The sequence below is a fragment of the Agelaius phoeniceus genome, chromosome 2, assembly GCF_051311805.1.
Source record: "Agelaius phoeniceus isolate bAgePho1 chromosome 2, bAgePho1.hap1, whole genome shotgun sequence".
Taxonomy (NCBI): domain Eukaryota; kingdom Metazoa; phylum Chordata; class Aves; order Passeriformes; family Icteridae; genus Agelaius; species Agelaius phoeniceus.
Window position 1 is genome coordinate 14,687,002 of NC_135266.1, and position 19,287 is coordinate 14,706,288.

General features: G+C 39.2%; 2 protein-coding genes across 8 annotated transcripts in view; one reads left to right on the forward strand and one right to left on the reverse strand.

Annotated features, from left to right (window-relative positions):
- Positions 1-19,287, forward strand: part of LOC129117519 (uncharacterized) — a 415,270-nt gene that overhangs the window by 309,037 nt on the left and 86,946 nt on the right. The window lies entirely within an intron of this gene.
- Positions 1,924-19,287, reverse strand: part of PHEX (phosphate regulating endopeptidase X-linked) — a 95,640-nt gene continuing 78,276 nt past the window's right edge. Inside the window, exons 16-22 of the mRNA XM_054628215.2 lie at positions 15,498-15,552; positions 12,199-12,266; positions 10,684-10,814; positions 7,694-7,759; positions 7,476-7,580; positions 5,701-5,777; positions 1,924-2,499 (exon numbers count right to left, since the gene is read on the reverse strand). Coding sequence (XP_054484190.2) covers positions 2,397-2,499; positions 5,701-5,777; positions 7,476-7,580; positions 7,694-7,759; positions 10,684-10,814; positions 12,199-12,266; positions 15,498-15,552 — 605 coding nt within the window. The 3' untranslated portion in view covers positions 1,924-2,396. The remainder of the gene's footprint in view (positions 2,500-5,700; positions 5,778-7,475; positions 7,581-7,693; positions 7,760-10,683; positions 10,815-12,198; positions 12,267-15,497; positions 15,553-19,287) is intronic.

Below are 19,287 nucleotides of genomic sequence, written 5' to 3' on the forward strand. Positions count from 1 at the left end.
CCTTCCTCCACCATGACTGTTGGACAATCACAGATTCACAGAATGATTAGGGTTGTAAGAGACCTTAAAGATCATCTAATTCCAGCCCCCTGCCATGGGCAAGGTCACCTCCTTGCACTTCCACCAGGTTGCTCAGAGCCCTATCCAACATGGCCTTGAACATTTCCAGGGATGAGGCACCCACAACTTCTCTGAGCAGTCTGTTCCAGTGCCTCAGCACCCTCACAGTAAAGAACTTCCTCCTAATCCAAAACTACTCTCAGTTTACAGCCACTGCCCCTTGTCCTGTCACTACATGCCCTTGTGAAAAGTCCCTCTCCACCTTTCTTGTAGCCTCCCTTCATGTACTGAAGGCTGAAATTTAGGTCACACCGAAGCCTTCCCTGACCAATCCCAATTCTCACAACCTTTCCTCATAGGAGGGGTGCTCCATCCCTCTAATCATCTTGGTGGCCTCCTCTCCCTTCCCTTGACCTGCTGCCCTCAGTGCTTTGGATGCAGCCCAGGACACTGTTGGTTTTTTGGGCTGCAAATACCTGTTGCTGGGTCATGTCCAGCCTCTCACCCACCAGCACCCCCAAGTCCTGCTGAGCAGGGCTACTCTTGATCTGTTCACCCCAGAGTTTGTTGGTACCAGGAGTTGCCCAGCCCTGGGTGCAGCCCCTTGCACTTGGTCTTGTTTAACCTCATGAGATTCCCATGAGCCACTTCTCAAGCATGTCCAGATCTGTTTAGATGCCATCCCATCCTTCAGGTGTGGCAACCACTCCACTCAGCTTGGTGTCATCTGCAAACTTGCTGAGGGTGCCCTTGATCCCTTTATCATTAATGAAGATATTAAATGGCACTGGTGCCAGTATGAACCCCTAAGGGGTACCACTTGTCACTGATGTCCCTTGGAATTCTGAGCCATTGACCATCACCCTCTGGACCATCCAACCAAGTCCTTATCCAACAGTATTTTACCAACCCTTGTAAGAAAAAGTTTCTCTTACTAACATTTCTATACTGATAAAATAAAATAAAAGCATATAAAAATTATATTTTGTATATATGTATATACACATGTATATTACTCCATATGGATTTGCAGTAATTAAATCAGTCTAAAGAAACTCCTTATGAGATAACTCCACCATGTAAAAATGAAATAATGCACAAGATATAAATATATACCACTCATATAGGTACCTTTCTGATAGGAAAAAAGAGCTGTGTGTGCATCCTCCCTCACCCCCCATCTCATCCCCCCCCCAGTAATAGTTATGTGTTAAAGTTTGTCTGCTATAATAAAATATCTTTCCATGATTATTCTTTAAAATCAAATAGAAAACTCAAATGGTCTGTATTTTTACTGTATTTTTAAGTCCTCTACTTGTCAATTGCTCTTTTTATCCAGACAAGTCAAATGATGCTGGTACTCTGTTTTTCTGTCACCTTAAAATCACAAGTCATCCTGCCCCATCCAGAACACGAGGGCAAACACACACAGTACTTAAAAAGCCATGTAAGACCCAGAAACAATAAAATCCATCATTTAAAACTGGTATACTATTTCTGGCTTAAAAAATAAATGTCGATGAAGCTATCTTCTCACACAAGGTGCTGAGAAAAAACTGCCTACATTGTAAACCAGAATAAATGCTGCAATATTTATGAGTATCGTGGTGCTGGGAATCCCCTCTGAGAGCCTCTGATTTTCACCATACATTGATTTTTATCATAAGCTGTTCTAAAATTAGAAGAGGCCATGATCTGACAAGTATCCTTTGTGTTTTAGTCCTGCGGATGAATACCATGAGGTACTTTCTCAGCTTGAAACTGTTCCAAAACCAGAGGCACTAATCTGACATATTAAACTGAACTAATAGAAAGTCTTGTGTCTTTACATCATGCGACATCATTTATGGCATGCTGGGCAGTGACAGCTTAAGTTATGAAAATGCAGTATCACACAGCAGATCAGAGCAGGCTTTATAGCAGGTCTCATGAATTTCTTCATCCAGAAAGAATAAATTTTACTGTGGAAGCCTTCTACATAGAACCCCTGCAGAGCAATAGATTAAAACTGGATTTTAGCATTTTCGTCTTGCTCAACTATAAATCAGGAATTAGAATTGATAATGGCAGTTATCCATCAACAGCAGTGATACTGCAGATGAGCCGGAGTAGTTTTATGGTTAAAAGGAGTTACTTTTTATTATTATACTGAAAGAAAAGCTCTTCTATTTGGAATGTTTCTAGGCTCTAAGTAAGGAATGATCAGATCCATGCAGATCGTCAACATGGGTGAGGAAGTAACACCTCTCCATATTTCAGAGCATCATTCTGAAGCTCTGGCAATGGGTTTGAGCAGCTCAGTTGCAGGCTCCTGAGAGAAGGGCTGGCAGGGAGAGCTACCAGAGCCGGCAGGACTGCGCCCCGCGGTTCATCGTCGTGTTCGCCGCGCAGTTGAACGCCTCGCGGAACTCCTCAAAGTTGCTCATGGCTCCGATCACTCTGCAAAGAGAAAAGTGATTGACACGCAGGTTGCCTTTTGTCAAACACTACAGGTCTGCAAGTGTTCCAGTGTTTTCACTTCAGGCTGAATTTTCAGGCTTTCATATCATTTTCCCCACAAATAAAACCAAAAGGTTCAGGAGAAAGGCTCCCAGTTAAAGTTAATATGAAGCAAATACTGTTTCATGCTTTGAGAAACATCTTGCTTTGCTATAAACTTTAGGAAAAACAAATTCATGTTGTGATACTGTGTCCTTTAGAACAATTTTCTAATGTAACCCTTGCAGCACAGGTGGGAGATCAGCAGTAGCTGTGCAGGGTGGAATTGTTCTTCCAGCCCTGGCAGACAGCTGCAGTGCAGCAGGCAGGAGGATGGAAGCACACACTGGGCTTGTGCTGGCAGTGGTTTCATGAGGCTCCAGATTCTCCTAACAGCATGCTCTGCCCACCCACACACATCCACACCCACACACACTGGGTCCCTGGGACTTTACAGCTCTTGTTGGGCAGCCCAGCCTTGCACCTGTGAGCATCTCGACTCCTCTGATAGTTTGGAAATGTATTTTCTGAGCCTTCTGCTCTAAACAGCTCCCAAGCTCTCTTGCTTCTACCACAGGTGGTGTGATACTGAAAGAGCAGCACATCCCTGCCTGGCACAAGCTGGACAATGTGCCTGCATTCCAGACTGGCACCTTTAGGCACAGGGGAAGAGCTTGGTCTTTGCATGCAGTCATCCTTGGCTCCTGCTTCTATGTCTGCGTTATTTGATGCAGTCAGAAACTATTATTTTACCTTTGCTAGATTGAAATTGTGTTGTTTGCTGTTTTTCCCCATGCTTTCAATCATCTTGGGATTTACTAACCTGAAACTTGCAATGGCTGTTAAGAGTTTTCTGAGTTAAAAGCAGAAAAAATATCTCCTGTGATAGTAATTGTATACCTTGCCTCTGTTATGCAGTGAGGAGGCATTTTTCTATATTGCAGACAATTTGCTTCTCAGTGTAGCTCAGCATGGTAGAAAATATTCTTATTACACTGATCAGACTTTCTGTGAGTAAGAAAATTTGCAGTCATCTGGCACAAAAATGCCTAAAGGTCAGTTTTGTAGCAAAGATTACCAAATTAGGTTAGGCTTCAAATAAGATATGCAGCTTTACTGTAAAAAAAAAATTGCAGATACGTATTCAGGGGCAGGAACAGCAAGAGTTGGTCATGCAGAGCTGCTGCTGATGTTGGTGGGAGTTCTGCCTGCCATGCCAGGGATTTCAATCTGAAATTGGCATTCAAAAATAGCAAAGACACATGCTAATACTGAAAATCTGCCAATTAAAAACAAGTAAACCTGGAATTTATCCAGTGAAAAAATCTTTATGTGTGCATGCACACCACTTTTCTACCCATGGTTTGATTTTGCCACACATTAACTGAAATCAGAGTGGAGTGTCTGGATTTCATCCCACTGAATTATAGTAGAGACACCTTTCCTTGAGCAGGTCACACTGGCCTCCCTTGGTAATCAATAGAAAGATGTACTTGCATAGTCTAAGTAATTTAAATTTATTACCTACTGAAAGATTATTTATATATATATATATATATATATAAACTTCTAAAATGACATTTCCTTTTTGACTTTGAAAAGAAACTGGTGTGAGTAGTTCAGATGCATATACCTGTGCTCAAGACATATGTTGTTCATTTCTATAATTTTTATTGTTACCTTTTATGATTACTTTTAAAAGGGCTGTTTGAGCTTTTTGGACAGAAAGAGCTGTCAGTGTTGGAGCTAGCTGTATTGCAGTTATGCTTATAATGGTCTTGGGACATAAATGAAACCAAGCTGGGAGAAATAGATAAGATATTTTTTTAGCCCAGCTGATATGATTTGCAAGGAGACAAGCACCACTGCTTTTCTTCAGTTGTGAAACAGAAGCCAGTTCAGAGTATCTCTCACAAAAACTAAGAAAAAGTTTTTTCTATGTTTTCTAGATCTCAAATTAACCTAAACTCTGAAATTTTCTTTCATAGCCTGATGCCTTTCCAAATAAATACTCTAAAGGAGTTTTCCAAATAAATACTCTATCACTAGAGTTCCACGTGTATCACCATCTCATGGGAATGTAGCTATGAAATTATTCAGAATATAGATATACATACAGGTAAATAAACCTGAGGATTTTAAAAGACAACAGATGGTTATTTTACCAAAATCTTAACATGGGTAGGAATTATGAAAATAATATCTCTGTAGGCTGAAGGTCAGCCTGATGCTCCCATCCTCATTGTCATGATGTATTTTCAATGTTAAAAGGCACTCAGATTTGCATACTGCACTACTTTTACCCTCACTAACTGGTATTACACTCCTTCAGTCAACAGAAAGTGGTGAGATTCTCTAGAAGGCAAATAATCCACTGTATTGTGTGAATTTTGTTGTGGATATAACATCCTTTGTCCAAATAAAGAGGTAATGTAGTACTTGACCAAGGGCAAACACAGAATTCTTAGTTAAGTAAATGCAACCAACATGAATCCCAACAAAACCAACATGTTCTTGGTGAAGAAGCAGAAAAATAAACTCAGGCTTCTTAATTCCTATGTAGTCCCTAAAACTTGCCCCCTTCCCATGGCAGGGAGTTCATGAGTGTCTGTGGCCAGAGGAGCCTTTTGGCCAGAACAGGCTCCCTCTGATATGGGTGGACTACCACAGCTCCTTCAAGCAAAGTGTCCCTGGAAGGCCAAGGGAAGAGTCAGGGCTTGAACTGAGCTCAGGGCACAGTTTGCTTTGCTTTATCAATGTAATTCAAGGTGAAGACTAAGGAGCTTTTAATGAACTCAGACAGATTAAATCAAGGCCCCTCCTTATATTCACTGTTTTCTAAACTGGAATTGCTGAGGGAAAGAAAGTGATAGATGAGGCATTTTAGGTACTCAGGCCATGATTACAGGACATCACAGGGATCAGAGTGTGTTCTGGTTCAAATGCTTTTGAAGGTAGATGCAAGCTCCTCAATTTTACAGAAGAGCATTTATAATAGTGAGAGATAAGCTAATAAAAGCAGTTCAATTTCCATCTAAACCAAGAGCACAATCCAATTTTGTGCTTGCTCTTAAACCCCTCTTAAAATGCTGTATTTCTGCACTTCTGTTCTGCAGTGATTGATTCTGTGTGTACACTGAGGAAATACCATATTTGCACTACCTGAACTGAGGAGGGCTGTGAGCTCCAGTATATATTTGCTCCCTTGCAGATTCCGGTCTAAAGGAGTTGCATCTTACCTAATAAAATAAAAGAAAAAAAAAATCAGAAACAGGCACATTATCTGGGATGACTTTTTATGCACAGCAAAATGTAATGTCACTGTTCTTAGGATGTCTATTACTTATAAAATACATAAAATGGAAAGACCATAAATTCCTACTTTGTTTCACCTTTGCCAATCTGCAGTTTTCTCTTGTTTTTCAAATCCCCTAATGGATCCAGTGTCCACCCACTGTTTTTCTCTACACACTCTTTCACATCATCTAATCACAGTCACTTTACTAGTTCTTTTTTTGAAGTTCTCTATAATGGTAGCTTGTCTTTCAGCTTGTTCTGCAGCATCTCACACCTTAATAATTACCAAACATACTTCTTGGTCTCAAAACTATGTACTGTGTATAAAAAGTACACATAATAATGCTTATCATCTCTAGAACTGCTGCTATATTACCTTATATATTTATGCCATGTTGGAATGTCAGTTTCTTTCAAAATTATACATATTCCACATTTCCATCAGTGGTCCCCAGTTCCCTGTACCTGATAAGATACTTAATTCAATCATAACTGACCAAAAAACAGGGTAGATAGAATATTTGCACAACTGAATAACCCCTCTTATGCTGTATCCATTGCAGGAAAAGTCTCCTTTAAACTGCCCCTACCTTACCTAAGTCTCTACATTAAATGTTCCTATCAACAAAATCCTTTAAGCCAGATTGCCCATAGGATTTCAGTGAACTTCAGTGCAAGTTTTTCTGGCCGAACACAGTCCTGACATTTTATAAAAGCCTGTTGAGTGTCTTGAGCTTTGTGGAAATAGACTGAGCTTGAGGGTACCTTGCATACACTGCTCTCACTGTGCATGTGCCCTCCCTGTGAGGGACCATTGGACATATGATTTCTGCAGTTGTCCTGTAAGAGCCCCAGATGTTCCCTCTAGCTTCAAAATTTTCTTGGAGAAAAACTGACATGAGGTGAAACTCTATTCAGCATAAACAATGAAAATGGAATATTCTCTTTGTTCAATATAGTCAAATTGAAACAGCCATAGGCCCATAGACTGCTACACTGACTCTCAGCAGAGAAATTCTTTTCAGCCAGGACTGGTTGCATTGTTGCATTGGGTCTTGTTTTTTCAGTTTGGGATGATTCATTCCTTCAACTGGAGGCAAAGCTTTATAGCCTTTTACTTCTCATGTAGGGAGTTTGCCCCAATTTTTTTACCCAAATAAATAATTTCTGATCCTCCCTCGCTCTATGTTTTTTCCTAAAAATATCACAGCCCTTATCAAAGTTTTGTCACAGCATATTTAGTGTACAGATGGGAAAAAACAAACTAAGACTTTCTTCACTGCTGCTTAGTTCCCTTGAACAATGTACACAGTAACAAATGGTGTGAGTTAAAATTGAAGGAGGCTGAGGAGTCAATACATGCAGGAAGACCCTTTTAGTGCAGAGAAGTAGAAAAAAGAAAGAAAGTTGCTGTGACAACACTGCAAAACCAAGAATCATTTCAGCAGTTCTGGCACCATGGGTAGTGTAGGACAAAGAGGGAAAGAGAAAGAAATAATAACTGTGGGAGAAGTCTCTCCTTATACTCTCAAAATCTGTGTTTGGGTGATGCAGATTGTTGAAAACAAGCAAGCTCATCTCTGCACTGCACATTGTTCAAGTTAATAGATGGGGATTTGAAATACATTTGTTCTACTCACATGGGCATAACTCAGAAAGAAAAGCTGGTTATGTGTGAACTCAAGGCCTGGCAGTAAAGGCTCTTCTTCTCCTCCTCTCTTTTCTGTAATCCATTTCCTGTATGCCTGATAAGAAAGAGATACTAAGTGCCTTTCAGCAACATGAAGATAACCACAGCTTTTTTTTTATTATTATTTTTTAAGTAACATGATGTTTCAGATATTTTCCATCTACTTACCCTGAAAGCTTCTCGCAAACCTCCATTATCTGCAATGTTCTCTGCCAAAGTTCTCTTCCCTTTCACCTTGGCAGAATGAAAGAACATCAATCATTTGACCCATTTCTGAACTTCCTACTTGATCAACTTCAAAAAGAGGGGGCAAAGTAAAACAAGGCAAGAACACCTCAGTCAATTTCAAGAAACTTTGGTTAAGAAAACTGGGTTTCCATGTGAATACTGCCAGTAAACTATTTTCTGTGATGAGTTATCCTGGCTCTGGTAATAGATCTCTCCAGCACAAAATATAGTAGATAGAATGCACTTAAGAATCCAGTCCCTGATCTTTGAGTTGAGTGTCAGTAATTTTCCCCTAAGGACTGTTTATATCTGGTGACATGTGACATCCAGTAGCCTCTTAAACTTTTATCTAAAAGGCTATATTTATTTCTCTACATAACTCTTAATATGCTACTGGGATGCAAAAAATAACTTCTAAGTCATAACATAAATAAGCTTAATTAAAAATAGCTGTCAGAATCAAAATTGGTAGTATATTCAGTGCTCTAAAAATATCTGCAAAGGAGATTCCTGTTGCTTGTCCTGGGTATTGATTCCAAGAGCAGGAGCATTAGCAACAAGAATGTGTTGTGGGAAACTGCACTATATGAACTTTGTGAGGAAACTGCTCTCCTGGCATTACCAAGTTCGATATCATTACAAAGAAATCCTAATTTCTGCTGAAGTGGCATTATCTCTACTCACCCAGCCAACTAAGGTCCTTGTGTTACCAACTGTATTTGTAATTAAGCAGTTTTACTCTCTCCTGTGCCTCGAACAAGCAAGATAATTGAGCATGGTTTGAGCAGGGTTCTGTAGGTCAATGCTGGCTGCAGCCATCAGCTCTCCCCTGCCACGGGATGCCACAGTGGGGTTGGCATCAGGACTCATTTCAGGATAGAAAATGAGGGGGAAACTCAAGGGAAGGGCCAGGAACACAGCCCCACACTCAGTGCAGATGAGCACCCAGACTGGACTGGGGCACCTTGATGCCTTGGGTACAACACTACAGGAAAAATGGGAGCCAGAGAGGAAAGCGCAACCCTTTCCTGTCAGCTCTCCCCTGCCCTAAGGAGGGTGGAGATGGAGGAGAGAGAGAAGCTTTTAGGAGAAAAGGTGCTGAGACACCAGGGAGCAGACAGCACACAGCTGACTTTTCCTCTGGCCGTTTTGCTCACACATTTCACTTGCACTGGGCTTGTGAGACTGACTTAGAGCACAAGATCAGCGTAACCTAACGGGGCCACAGGCCAGCTAAAAAGTGGAAGAATTCTTTCTGCTGGTCTCAGGCAGCTGGGTATCAAGTATTTGAGACTACTCTGCACGGGGAGTTTGTGGCAGGGATCACGGGCCATGATAAGCCCTTTATTTGACAAGAGGACTTTATGTGATTATTGCACTCTGAAGCTATTTCTATATCACTTTTTCTTTCATTAGGTTTCTTTTCTGGAGACATTTGTATTGTATACCAGATGAGAAAGAAGAAGAACAAATAGGTTTCTTAATCCATGAAAAATATTCATACAAGGGTAAAAAACCTGCAGAGTATTGATGCAAATGACAGGCCAAAGTGATAATAATAAAAGGCCTTTGCTTGCATAGCTCTTCCTACAAAAGCCATAAAATATGTCAGAAAATTGGAAAAATATTCTATCATCTAAAAAGTGCTTTTGGATATCCTGTGGATATAGAAGGAATGGGATGACAAGGCTGTGGGTAACAGGGTTTTTCTAGTAAGCCCATGGACTTCAAAGGCAGTACCTAGACTGGGATGAAATTCAGACCTACCTCATCTCAAGAGACAGTGCAAAAGTTAAAGGGGATGGCCAAGCCAATGGCAGAGCATGGGAAGAGCTCAGCCACATCCTTGGGGAAGGTTTTAAGGATCTTCTTTGAGTGGCATTTTTGTAATGACAGTTTTTTGTCCCACAGATATTCAGGAATGAGCCTGAGAATTTTTATTTGTAAATTAGATTATTATGAAGGATTTCAAGTCTAAGTTTCTGGACTTCAGACTGGACCACAATATGGCTTTGTTATCTCTGAGATCAGCAAAAACAAGCCTGGGAAAAGTGCTAGAATTGTTGATAAGAATTTCATGGGTCCTCACTGTTCTTAAAAGGCAAAGATTTATTAGTATTTGTCAAATGTAGATAGAGGTGATAGAATTGAGTGGGGACTGGAGTATGTGTTTTATCCTGAAAACTAAGATTAAAATTGTGTCCCAGACAACATCACTGGAATTTCAGGTATTCATTTCTGAAGGTCTGGAACATATCCTGTTTATCCTCATTTTGGACACACATATGAATGTACACCTCTTCAGGGAAGCCCATACCTTTGATAGACAACAAAACAGAAACAATTCCCTTGCACTTTCTCAATCCTTTTCTAGGAACTACTGCTGTCATATTCCCTTGATTAAACATACAAATGGGGTCTGTGTGCACACATGGAGGAAATAGCAAGAGTGAATCTGAAATAAAGTAGGGCTTATACATCCATTTTATAGCTGCAATAAATAACAGGCAGAATTGTAAAAGGAATCTATAAAACATGCTATTATACTCTTTCTAAAAGAGTGACTGCTCAGTTTTCATTACAGACTTCATCTTCAGAAGACATTTAACATGCTCACAATAATTAGACCAGCCCTGCTGAGTGACTTCATCCTCTTCCTCTGATTCCAAAATGATGTGATGGAGAGAAATGGTTTAACCCTGTCACCAGAGTGTGGGTAGTGGTATTTGACTGGACTAATCAAACCTGACAGACAATTTTTGACACAATTATTCACCTCAAAAAATCATTTGTTGTGAGAAATGAAGTTGGTAGTTTAATATTCCAATGTTGGGATTTATAAAAAGAGAACTTAAAAAAAATGAAAAAAAAAGCACAATGACCCAGACTCCTCATGTACCACTGTTTTCAGTCACTGGTGGTTTACATACATGTAAGCCAGCTTGCTTCCAGTAGTAGTTGTTGTATTGATTAATCATGCATTTTGTTTTCTCTTTAAATTTTTCTTCAGAGTCAGTTGTCCACCAAGGGTCTAAATTTCCATTTTTGTCATATTTCCGACCTCAAAAAGGAAAGAAAGAAAACAAATGTTTTTGCAGGAAAAAGCTTTTAAAGTTTAGGAATATATCACCTTCATAGAAATGAGAGGGGAATGTTCTCATGTGAGTGTGTGTACAAAATGGATAGGATCAGTGAGCAAAATCTTGGCCCCACTCAAATAAGCAGTGAAAAGCTGGCATTCTATTAATTGTCATAATTTCCATTTGCAGAAAAATATAGTTATAACTAATGAATTCTACAGTACATTTTATAATTACATAGTGTAAGAGGCACTTAGCTTTCTTGCAAGTATAATTGCATTTTTCATCCTCAGACCATATGTCTTTCATTCTGATAATGTGATAATAATTAATTTATTATTAATTCTTGACCTGATCGGGAAACAGATCCATTTCATGAAAACTTCTAAAATTTCCACAAGGTGACAAATTCCCTAGAGATGTATTTATTTCTGTATTTGAAAGGTAAGACCCTGGAAAGGGGGAAATCGAACTTTAGGTTCCTTTCTGAGGGGCAGGAAACAAGGTGGAGATTAGGTGCTCACCAACACAAAGTGGGAGTTTATGAAGAAAAATGTCTCCATTTGCTTGTGCTTGCTGACAAAAAATGTTGTAGAGCAGTGCAAACGGAATTTGTGGCGTTTTTTGGGTTTGTTGTTTGTTTTGTTGTTTGTTTTTTTTTTAAGGTATTCTATGTTGCACAACATAAGCAAACTCAAAATCACTCCCTAGAGGAGGAGGTTCAAGTTTCTTTCTCCCTGCATCTCCCTCCTCCTCCCTCTCCCCTAACTTTCTCTCAGGAGCCCAATTTTTAAAAGCACTTTGCTGAGACAGCCAAACATGAGTAGTGGCAATTCCCCACTCCATCCAGTTTGTCAGGACAATTACACTGACATTTTCTGACTATTTTTTTCCCCCGTCTCTCTTTTTTTTTAAATTTCATTTTAATATTTTGCAACACCTTTTCTGTACCACTCTTGTTACAGTATTGTATTTTAAAACATTTGCAATTATCTTTTGGAAAATGTCAAATCTGAAATGAAAAGTTTTCTTTGTAATTTTTATCAATCAGAAATTATCCCTTTGTCCTTCCCACTCTCCCCTCCCCCTGTTAGGACTTTCAGAATCTGTTGCTGATTTAGTTTTCATTTGAGACAAAACGAAAGAAGCAAACTTGTGGTATTTCTTACCAAATAAAATTCAATTCAGACAAGCAAGATTCCATGTAAATAAATCTAATAAATACAATTTTATAATTTTTTCACACAACTCAGCACCATTAAAAAACCAAAACAAGAAAAAGGCTACAGCATGTACAAGTCAGCTTTCTAATCTGTCAACTCTGTAAATTAAAAAAAAGTTATCAAAGTGCAGTGAAATACTCACCATTGCTATCAAATCCATGAGTAAACTCATGGCCAACAATCACTCCTATGGCACCATAACTTAATGACCTATAAAAAGAAGAAGCAGTTTCCTCAGAAAGTGTTCACAGTCATGAACATTAAAGGACAAAAGACATCAGGAAAGAGCATTATTGATTTAAAAATAAGCTGAGGAGGAAGGGGATATGGGTCTAAAAATCAGACCTACACAATTTTGACGTAAAGATGTTGAGAGTCTTAATGTTAAACTCTTGTTTAAAAGTAACCTTTAATCTAAAACTTCGCTACACAATTTTGATTTAAAGATGTTGAGAGTCTTAATGTTAAACTCTTGTTTAAAAGTAACCTTTAATCTAAAACTTCGCTACACAATTTTGATTTAAAGATGTTGAGAGTCTTAATGTTAAACTCTTGTTTAAAACTAACATTTAAGCTAAAACTTTGAAAGCATTGTGATGGTTCACTCTTCCAACCCTTATCAGCATCATATGAGCTCCACCCTCCTTCAGCTGACTGAATTCTCATTGTTCTGACTGGGAACAGGACAAAGTCACAGCTGTACCTACTCTGAAACAAAGACCATCTTTTGTGAAGCATTAACAGATCTCCATTCAGTTCTAAAAAGAAAGGTCATATAATTCCTTTGCACCTGCCCTGGAATAGGATATGATACACAGTCAGATCTAAGGCACCTGAGAAACAAAGTAAAAAGAAATACTTTGTATTCCTGACTGACAATTAATTATATCTTCTTTATTATATCCCAATAAGCATGCTTTTAGGAGAAATAGGGATGAAAGAGGGAAAAGCTCAGGGCTTTTTTACACCAAATGCAGTGGGTATCATGTGTAGGTGATTTACTAAATGTATCTTTTATTTGTGGAGTTACTTTTTGTGATTTTAATTATTTCAGTTATTGAAACGCTATACTTCAAAGTAGCTTATAGTATTTCTAAGACATTGTAGTGAAATAGAAGAGAGGCAGAGGGTTTTGAAATAACATTATTGGACCTAATGATCCATAGTGCACTAATTGCTCATCTCAGTCATGCCCAAAAACTATTATATCATTTCATTCCCTATGCTCCCATGAAAATCCTTCACTTTGTTTTTTTCTTTCCTGAATGGTACTTTGCATGTGTTAAAATCTCCCCTACTGCTTTTTAGCCCAAGTACTGTTACAAACCATCTCCAAAAATGCAGGTTAAAATTATATGTTTCAGCAATGGAAATACCATCCTTTTGTGTGACAAGTTTGTAATCTTGTGTAGCACACAGTGATAATTACCCCTAATAAATGCACTATGTAAGACTTGTTTTCCATATCTAAAGTAAGGGGTTATACAGGATCTTTTGCAGCTGGAGAAGTATAAAAATAATGGCACAAAACATGTAAAGAGATCTAGAAGAAACAAGCCCTATTACTAAATACATCTCATTTTTCCTCTAAGGTTCTTTGTCACCATGAGGGGCAGGGACAAAGAACAGCCTGGTGTTCTGCCAGTCCCTGGAGCTTTCCTAAGTTCCAAAAGATGAGGTTAAGGTTGCAGTGAATTTTGGCCTTTGTATCTGTGAACCCCAATGCAGCATTCTGTCCAGCTCAGCAACATTTTTTCCAGGAATTTTCCCAGTTCTGTTCATGCTTTTCACTTCTGGGCACAGTAGGACAGAGATGGAAGGGTTAGGTGCAGCCCAGCAGACACCATATTAAAGGGGACCCTTCTGGAACTGGGGAGGCTCAGAACTGAAAGGAAACTGTGAGGTCAGGTAGTTTGAAGTCTCTGTTTCAATATATATGGCACTGGAGACTCACAATTGTGAATGGTGGCATTTGAGTGTTATTTTATTTAATGTACTGAGATGTAAAAGTGATAACTAAGCTTTGCTTTCTGCAAATAGATGTAACTGGGTTTTGGTGGTTGTGCTGGAACTGGACACTAAAATGCCACTAAATGTTAAATATTTGCTAAATTAGTTTTTCAGCAGGCACTGGTGACTTTTTGATGGTTTATCTGCTCCACTGCCATGTACTGTTTCTTCTAAGCAGACAGAAAACATCCAGAATATTTCAAGGACAAAAGCAATCTGTTGTCTGATATAAACCAGCTACATTTGTTTACTAAATTACATTTTGATACGTACTCAAGCAAAACCAATTTAAGCTAAGGTAACCTTTAAGGAAGAGAAATGAGCAAAGTATAAGACTTTGAAAGAAACACAGTTTTATCACTATGGCAGAAGGTCAGAATACAGAGAAATCAGAAAGCAAAGCTGGTCTGCAATAACTACAACAGAAAATAAGTTCACCTTAACAAGAAAGGACTTTCTCCTATCCCAAATTGCCACTTACAAAGTCACCTGGCCCACAAGAATTCTCTTTGAATACAAATTAATTAATTCATAAATTAAACGTGTCTTTCTACATATATTGCCAAATTTCCTGTTTACAAGGACACGATCCAGATTGGATGATGGCAAACACAAAATGTTCAAAAAGTTTGATTTTTTTAAACAATGATTTATTAAGGATATATTTCACCAGAAACTGGCTTTATATAACTGCAAAATAACTTTCAGAAACTGCCACCAGAAATTTTTCATGGTCTTATCCTACCCTAAAATAGTAAGCTATTGAACTGCACAAAAGCAGTGATTTTTCAAAATTTAATGTATGTGACCTATAATTACCCTTCCTCAGCCTCACTGGCACATGGGCCTGCTCAGGCAATCACTTATGCACATGAAGATATTCTCATGCACCTCAACAGGCACAGACAAGGGCCCACTGCTAATCTTAGATATTAGCAGAAAATGAACAATACACTGATAATAATTGGCTTCTCAGGGTATTCACTTCTGTTCAGGAAGTGTCAGTATCTGATTTACAATTCCTTTTAATACCTGCCATGTGCACACTGCTGCATCTGCATGCTGTAGCACTGAAACACTTCCACTTGGGTGCACTTAATTAGCAATTCCTGTGAGAAATCAGTCATCAGTTTAAGACAACAGCAACACATACAGCTCCCAAGGGTAAGAAAATACCACACAAAGCAGCACTTCTCAAAGTCAGCCTTTCCAGAGGCAAAAGCAGGATACAGCAGGAGAGAACACACAACCCAAGGACCAAGTTTCCCCTTACAGCAGGACAGCACAGATTTCCTTGGAGCTGCCTTTCAGTTGTCTTCAGCACCACAGCCTTCCTCTCCTCACCCTCTTCTTTGTGTATTTCTGTTTGCAATACCTTTCCCTGTTATTCCTCAGTTCTAGGTGGATGAGGTTCCCTTGTGCACTACTTACCTAGGATACTCTGTTCCCCAAAAGAAAGGCTTTTGAAGTTCTCCTGCTGGGAATCCTGCAATAACAAAAAGAAAAAGAAAAAAAAAAAGAAAAAAAAAAAAAAAAGAAAAGAAAAATCTGGTGAGGTCAATTGAATACAGCTGAATAGCTGTCACAATGCCCAAGGATTTCGATTTTATGACCTCATTTGTTTGGTTTCAGAAGGTTTTTCAAGGGGAGCTTTCCCCTGGGTGGTAGAATGCAATAGAGAGGATCTCAGAGTGGCAGCAGAGATCCTGCTACAAGCAGGTCTGAGTAAATGCATGTGTTCCTGTGAAAATCACTCCTCAGGCTTCCTATGAAGGGTCCTGGATTATCCTCAGATGTGCTGACTGATCAATAGATAATACATAGGTAAAGTGCAGTAAGAATTAAAATACTGTTAGCTTAGTGAGGTTTCAGTGAAGCAAGAAATGTGAAAGTGATAAAATGTAAGCCTGATTCTATTTAGTTTATGAAAAACAGAGGTAAATGAACATACTTAGGCACTTTTGTAAGGGAAATCTGTAGATTATTAAGGCTGTAGGTTCAGCCTAGCTACAGATATTACCTGGCTGCTTCTGGTTCTGGCAACTAACCAGTTGCCAAAAAAACAGCAATGGAGACACTCTGAGGAGTGATGAGCAACTGATGCTTCACATAGGAAACAAAATTGTTCCTCAAATTTAAAGTCACAGGTTTATTTTTAATTCCACGGGGACATTTTAGTGCCAGGATACTAAAGACAGTGGAACTGTACGTGGTAAAAGTTTAACAGCCCAAATAATTGCTAAATAAAACATACACCCATGGTCAAAGTTCTTATATGATGGTGAAAAGCGCCATCCTTCCAGGCCCAAATGTGGAATTTACTGTCTTGGGTCACAAACTCTCATCTCTAAAGCACCTGCTTAGAAGATTTACCCACATGGTCATCACCTTGTTGAGGAAGAACATTTCCTCAAGTGATTCACTTGTTTTCCCAGGAACTCTTCTTTACCCTATGGGTCCCTCTTCAAGAAATCACCTGAACACCCAGAACAATACAGAAACCATATTCATTTGATTCTAATACTATTCAGTTTTTTGTTGATAGTTTGGTTATGGATTTCTTTATATCTGAGATAATTGTCAGGCAAGATCTTTGTCTTTTCCTTACAAGGTCTTTAAAAAATTACTTTCAAATGAAAAAAATCCCCAAAGCAGACCCAGGATGCTGAGTGTAATTCATGCCATGCCAAATGATGTGGCATGAATTGAAGGCATGTCCTCCTGGCCTGCTCAGCTGCTTTTTTCTGCTGCTCCTCCATGGTTGCCATCATCCCTATCAGCAATTAGCTTATAAAAAGTGTGGGCTAGAAAATTTTTTGAGTGTTGCCTGGGTTGTTTTTTTTTTCTTACTTCTCCAGATGTTGTTTTATTTTTTCAAGCATATAATTTGCTTTTCCAGCAATGCAAACCACAATTTTACCAATGTCAAGGACAAAGTTTTACTGATCTAACTGTTCTTCCCTGTCAGTGCACAGAGATTATTTATCATGCATGTTTTGAACCTTTTAAGCAGCAAGGGTACACACATACAACCTGATGAAAATTGTTTGTTAGGCCTTAAGAGCTGTGTTCAGAGCTGAAAATCTAGTTTGAACTGGTTCCCTCCAAACACTGAAATTCAGAAAAGGTTTTGGAAAGCTTAGGTTCTGCTAACTCTAAATGATCCTATCCCCACAGCAACAGAGGAGAGGAACTGTGGCCAAAATGAACAAATGAGCCCATACCAAAGACAGTGTGAACTAAGGCAACACAGTCACCCCACTAATCATATTTAATGATCACAGAATCCTGGGAGCCTGTCACTGCACCAAGAGGCTATTCAGATCTTTTAAGGAACTGCAATTAGTTATTAGTTTTTCTAATTTTAGAAAGCTGCAATTAGTTTTTCTAATTTTAGAAATTTTCTCTAGTTTTAGATATAAACTTGTAGTGAGTTTGCACTTGTCTGCAGTAGAGGTAATATGCATTATTTACAGCAAATTAGGTGAAAATCTTCACTCAGGCTTATCCAGCTACACTAAATGTGTCTTCATAGAGCACTGCTGAAACACATTCAGCTGTGAGTTAAGCCATGAGATAGTTTCACTGGACAAGTCAATGTGCATGAATGGTAGGAAGCTCCAGTGCTGAATCTGTACAACAGGTTGGTAATTATTGTACTCAGAGTCAGGATCCTTTTTAGGTTAGATATCACTAAGAAAAGTGCTGGTTGAAGGAGTGGTTTCTGCTTCTGGACATGTGTGAAAACATCTCTGTAGTTTGCACTAAAGGAAGCTCAGGAAGTATTTCCAGGCCAAAGCAGAGTCAGAGGCCAGTAGAATGTACTACACATTTCAGAAAACCTCAGGAAACTGGAATACATTATCACCAGTAGGAGTTGTTCTGTTTTGTTTGGAGAGTGCATGTTTTTGTGGTTTTGTTGGTTTGTGTGTTTGTTTGTTGGTAATAAAGAAAATCTAGGTTTGAAAGTGATTCTTGGTGAGCAAGAAAAGCAAATGGGTCCCATTCTCCAGAGGTCAGCAGCACTGAGGGACTGAGGGTGCTTGTCCACTATTCCAACACTAGAAGGAACACAATGAGAGCTGACAACACCTTTATGCAACATCTCCTTCAGGCAAGCAACAACTACATCATCCTTGGGAGGATCAAGGATAACAATGTCTTATACCTAGAGTGTCCTTGAAATTGTAATGTGAGATTGATCACCAGACAGTTTCTTATTTTGTGCTGATCTGAATCCCTTGATTTAGGCAATTCCCCCATGAAGCCTGTTTCTTTTTTTGCTTGGCATATTACACCTAAAAGGATAATGAAAAAACTCGGAGAGCTCATATTGGGCTGCAGATGCAATAAATACTAATGGGATTACTTCTATGCAACTGGATTTCAAGCAGACAAAGGACAGATCTGGAGTAAGACAGACAGACTTCAGGGAATTTCACATCTTAAGGAATAGATATAGGCAGTAGGAATGTGTTTTGAGCTAACACTTGACCGCAAACTTAGCTTGTGTTGTGCATCTTTTAAATGTAGAGGCTTTGTCCCTCTACACAGCCCCAGAAGAGAGATACAGGCTGACAGTCTCTCTCTTTATACAATGGATTACAAATGCAGGCCCAGAGTCTACACCAAAGCCATTACTCACCAACAGCACACAGGAAGAAAATTGTGTTATCTTATTACAGACCCCACACAAACCCATCTGCCATCAAGACCTGGACTTGCAGAATGTGCTTCGACTACTTTCTTAAAACCTACCCTAAATTTGGAGCAACACCACTGGTCTGCAGCACCATTCTGAGATGGGCACTGGTGTCACATGTCACAAGAGCACTGCTCTGTGGACAGCTGAGCTCAGGCTGTCACAGAACACCACTGGTACCCTACATCCATGCATCTTACTGGTGGCAAGGTGGGACGGCCAGGCTAGATCATCCTCAAGATGGACTTTGTGCCACTGATCCCACCATGCTAGGAACCAGGTGTTCTGATCACAGCCCTTCAAGCCCAGCAGTTCAAGGAGTTTTCAGTGCACCTGACCATCTGCTCGAGTGGTCAATTCTTCAGCAGTTGGTATTTGAGCATGTTAGGGAAGACAATGCTGAAATTCTTTCAAAAGAATAAATCATATTTACATCTCTCTCCTCCTCCACTGAGCTAGTAATCTTAATGTAGAAAGCTGGTCAGAGAAACTGTTTCCAGGAATTACTTTATCATGTAC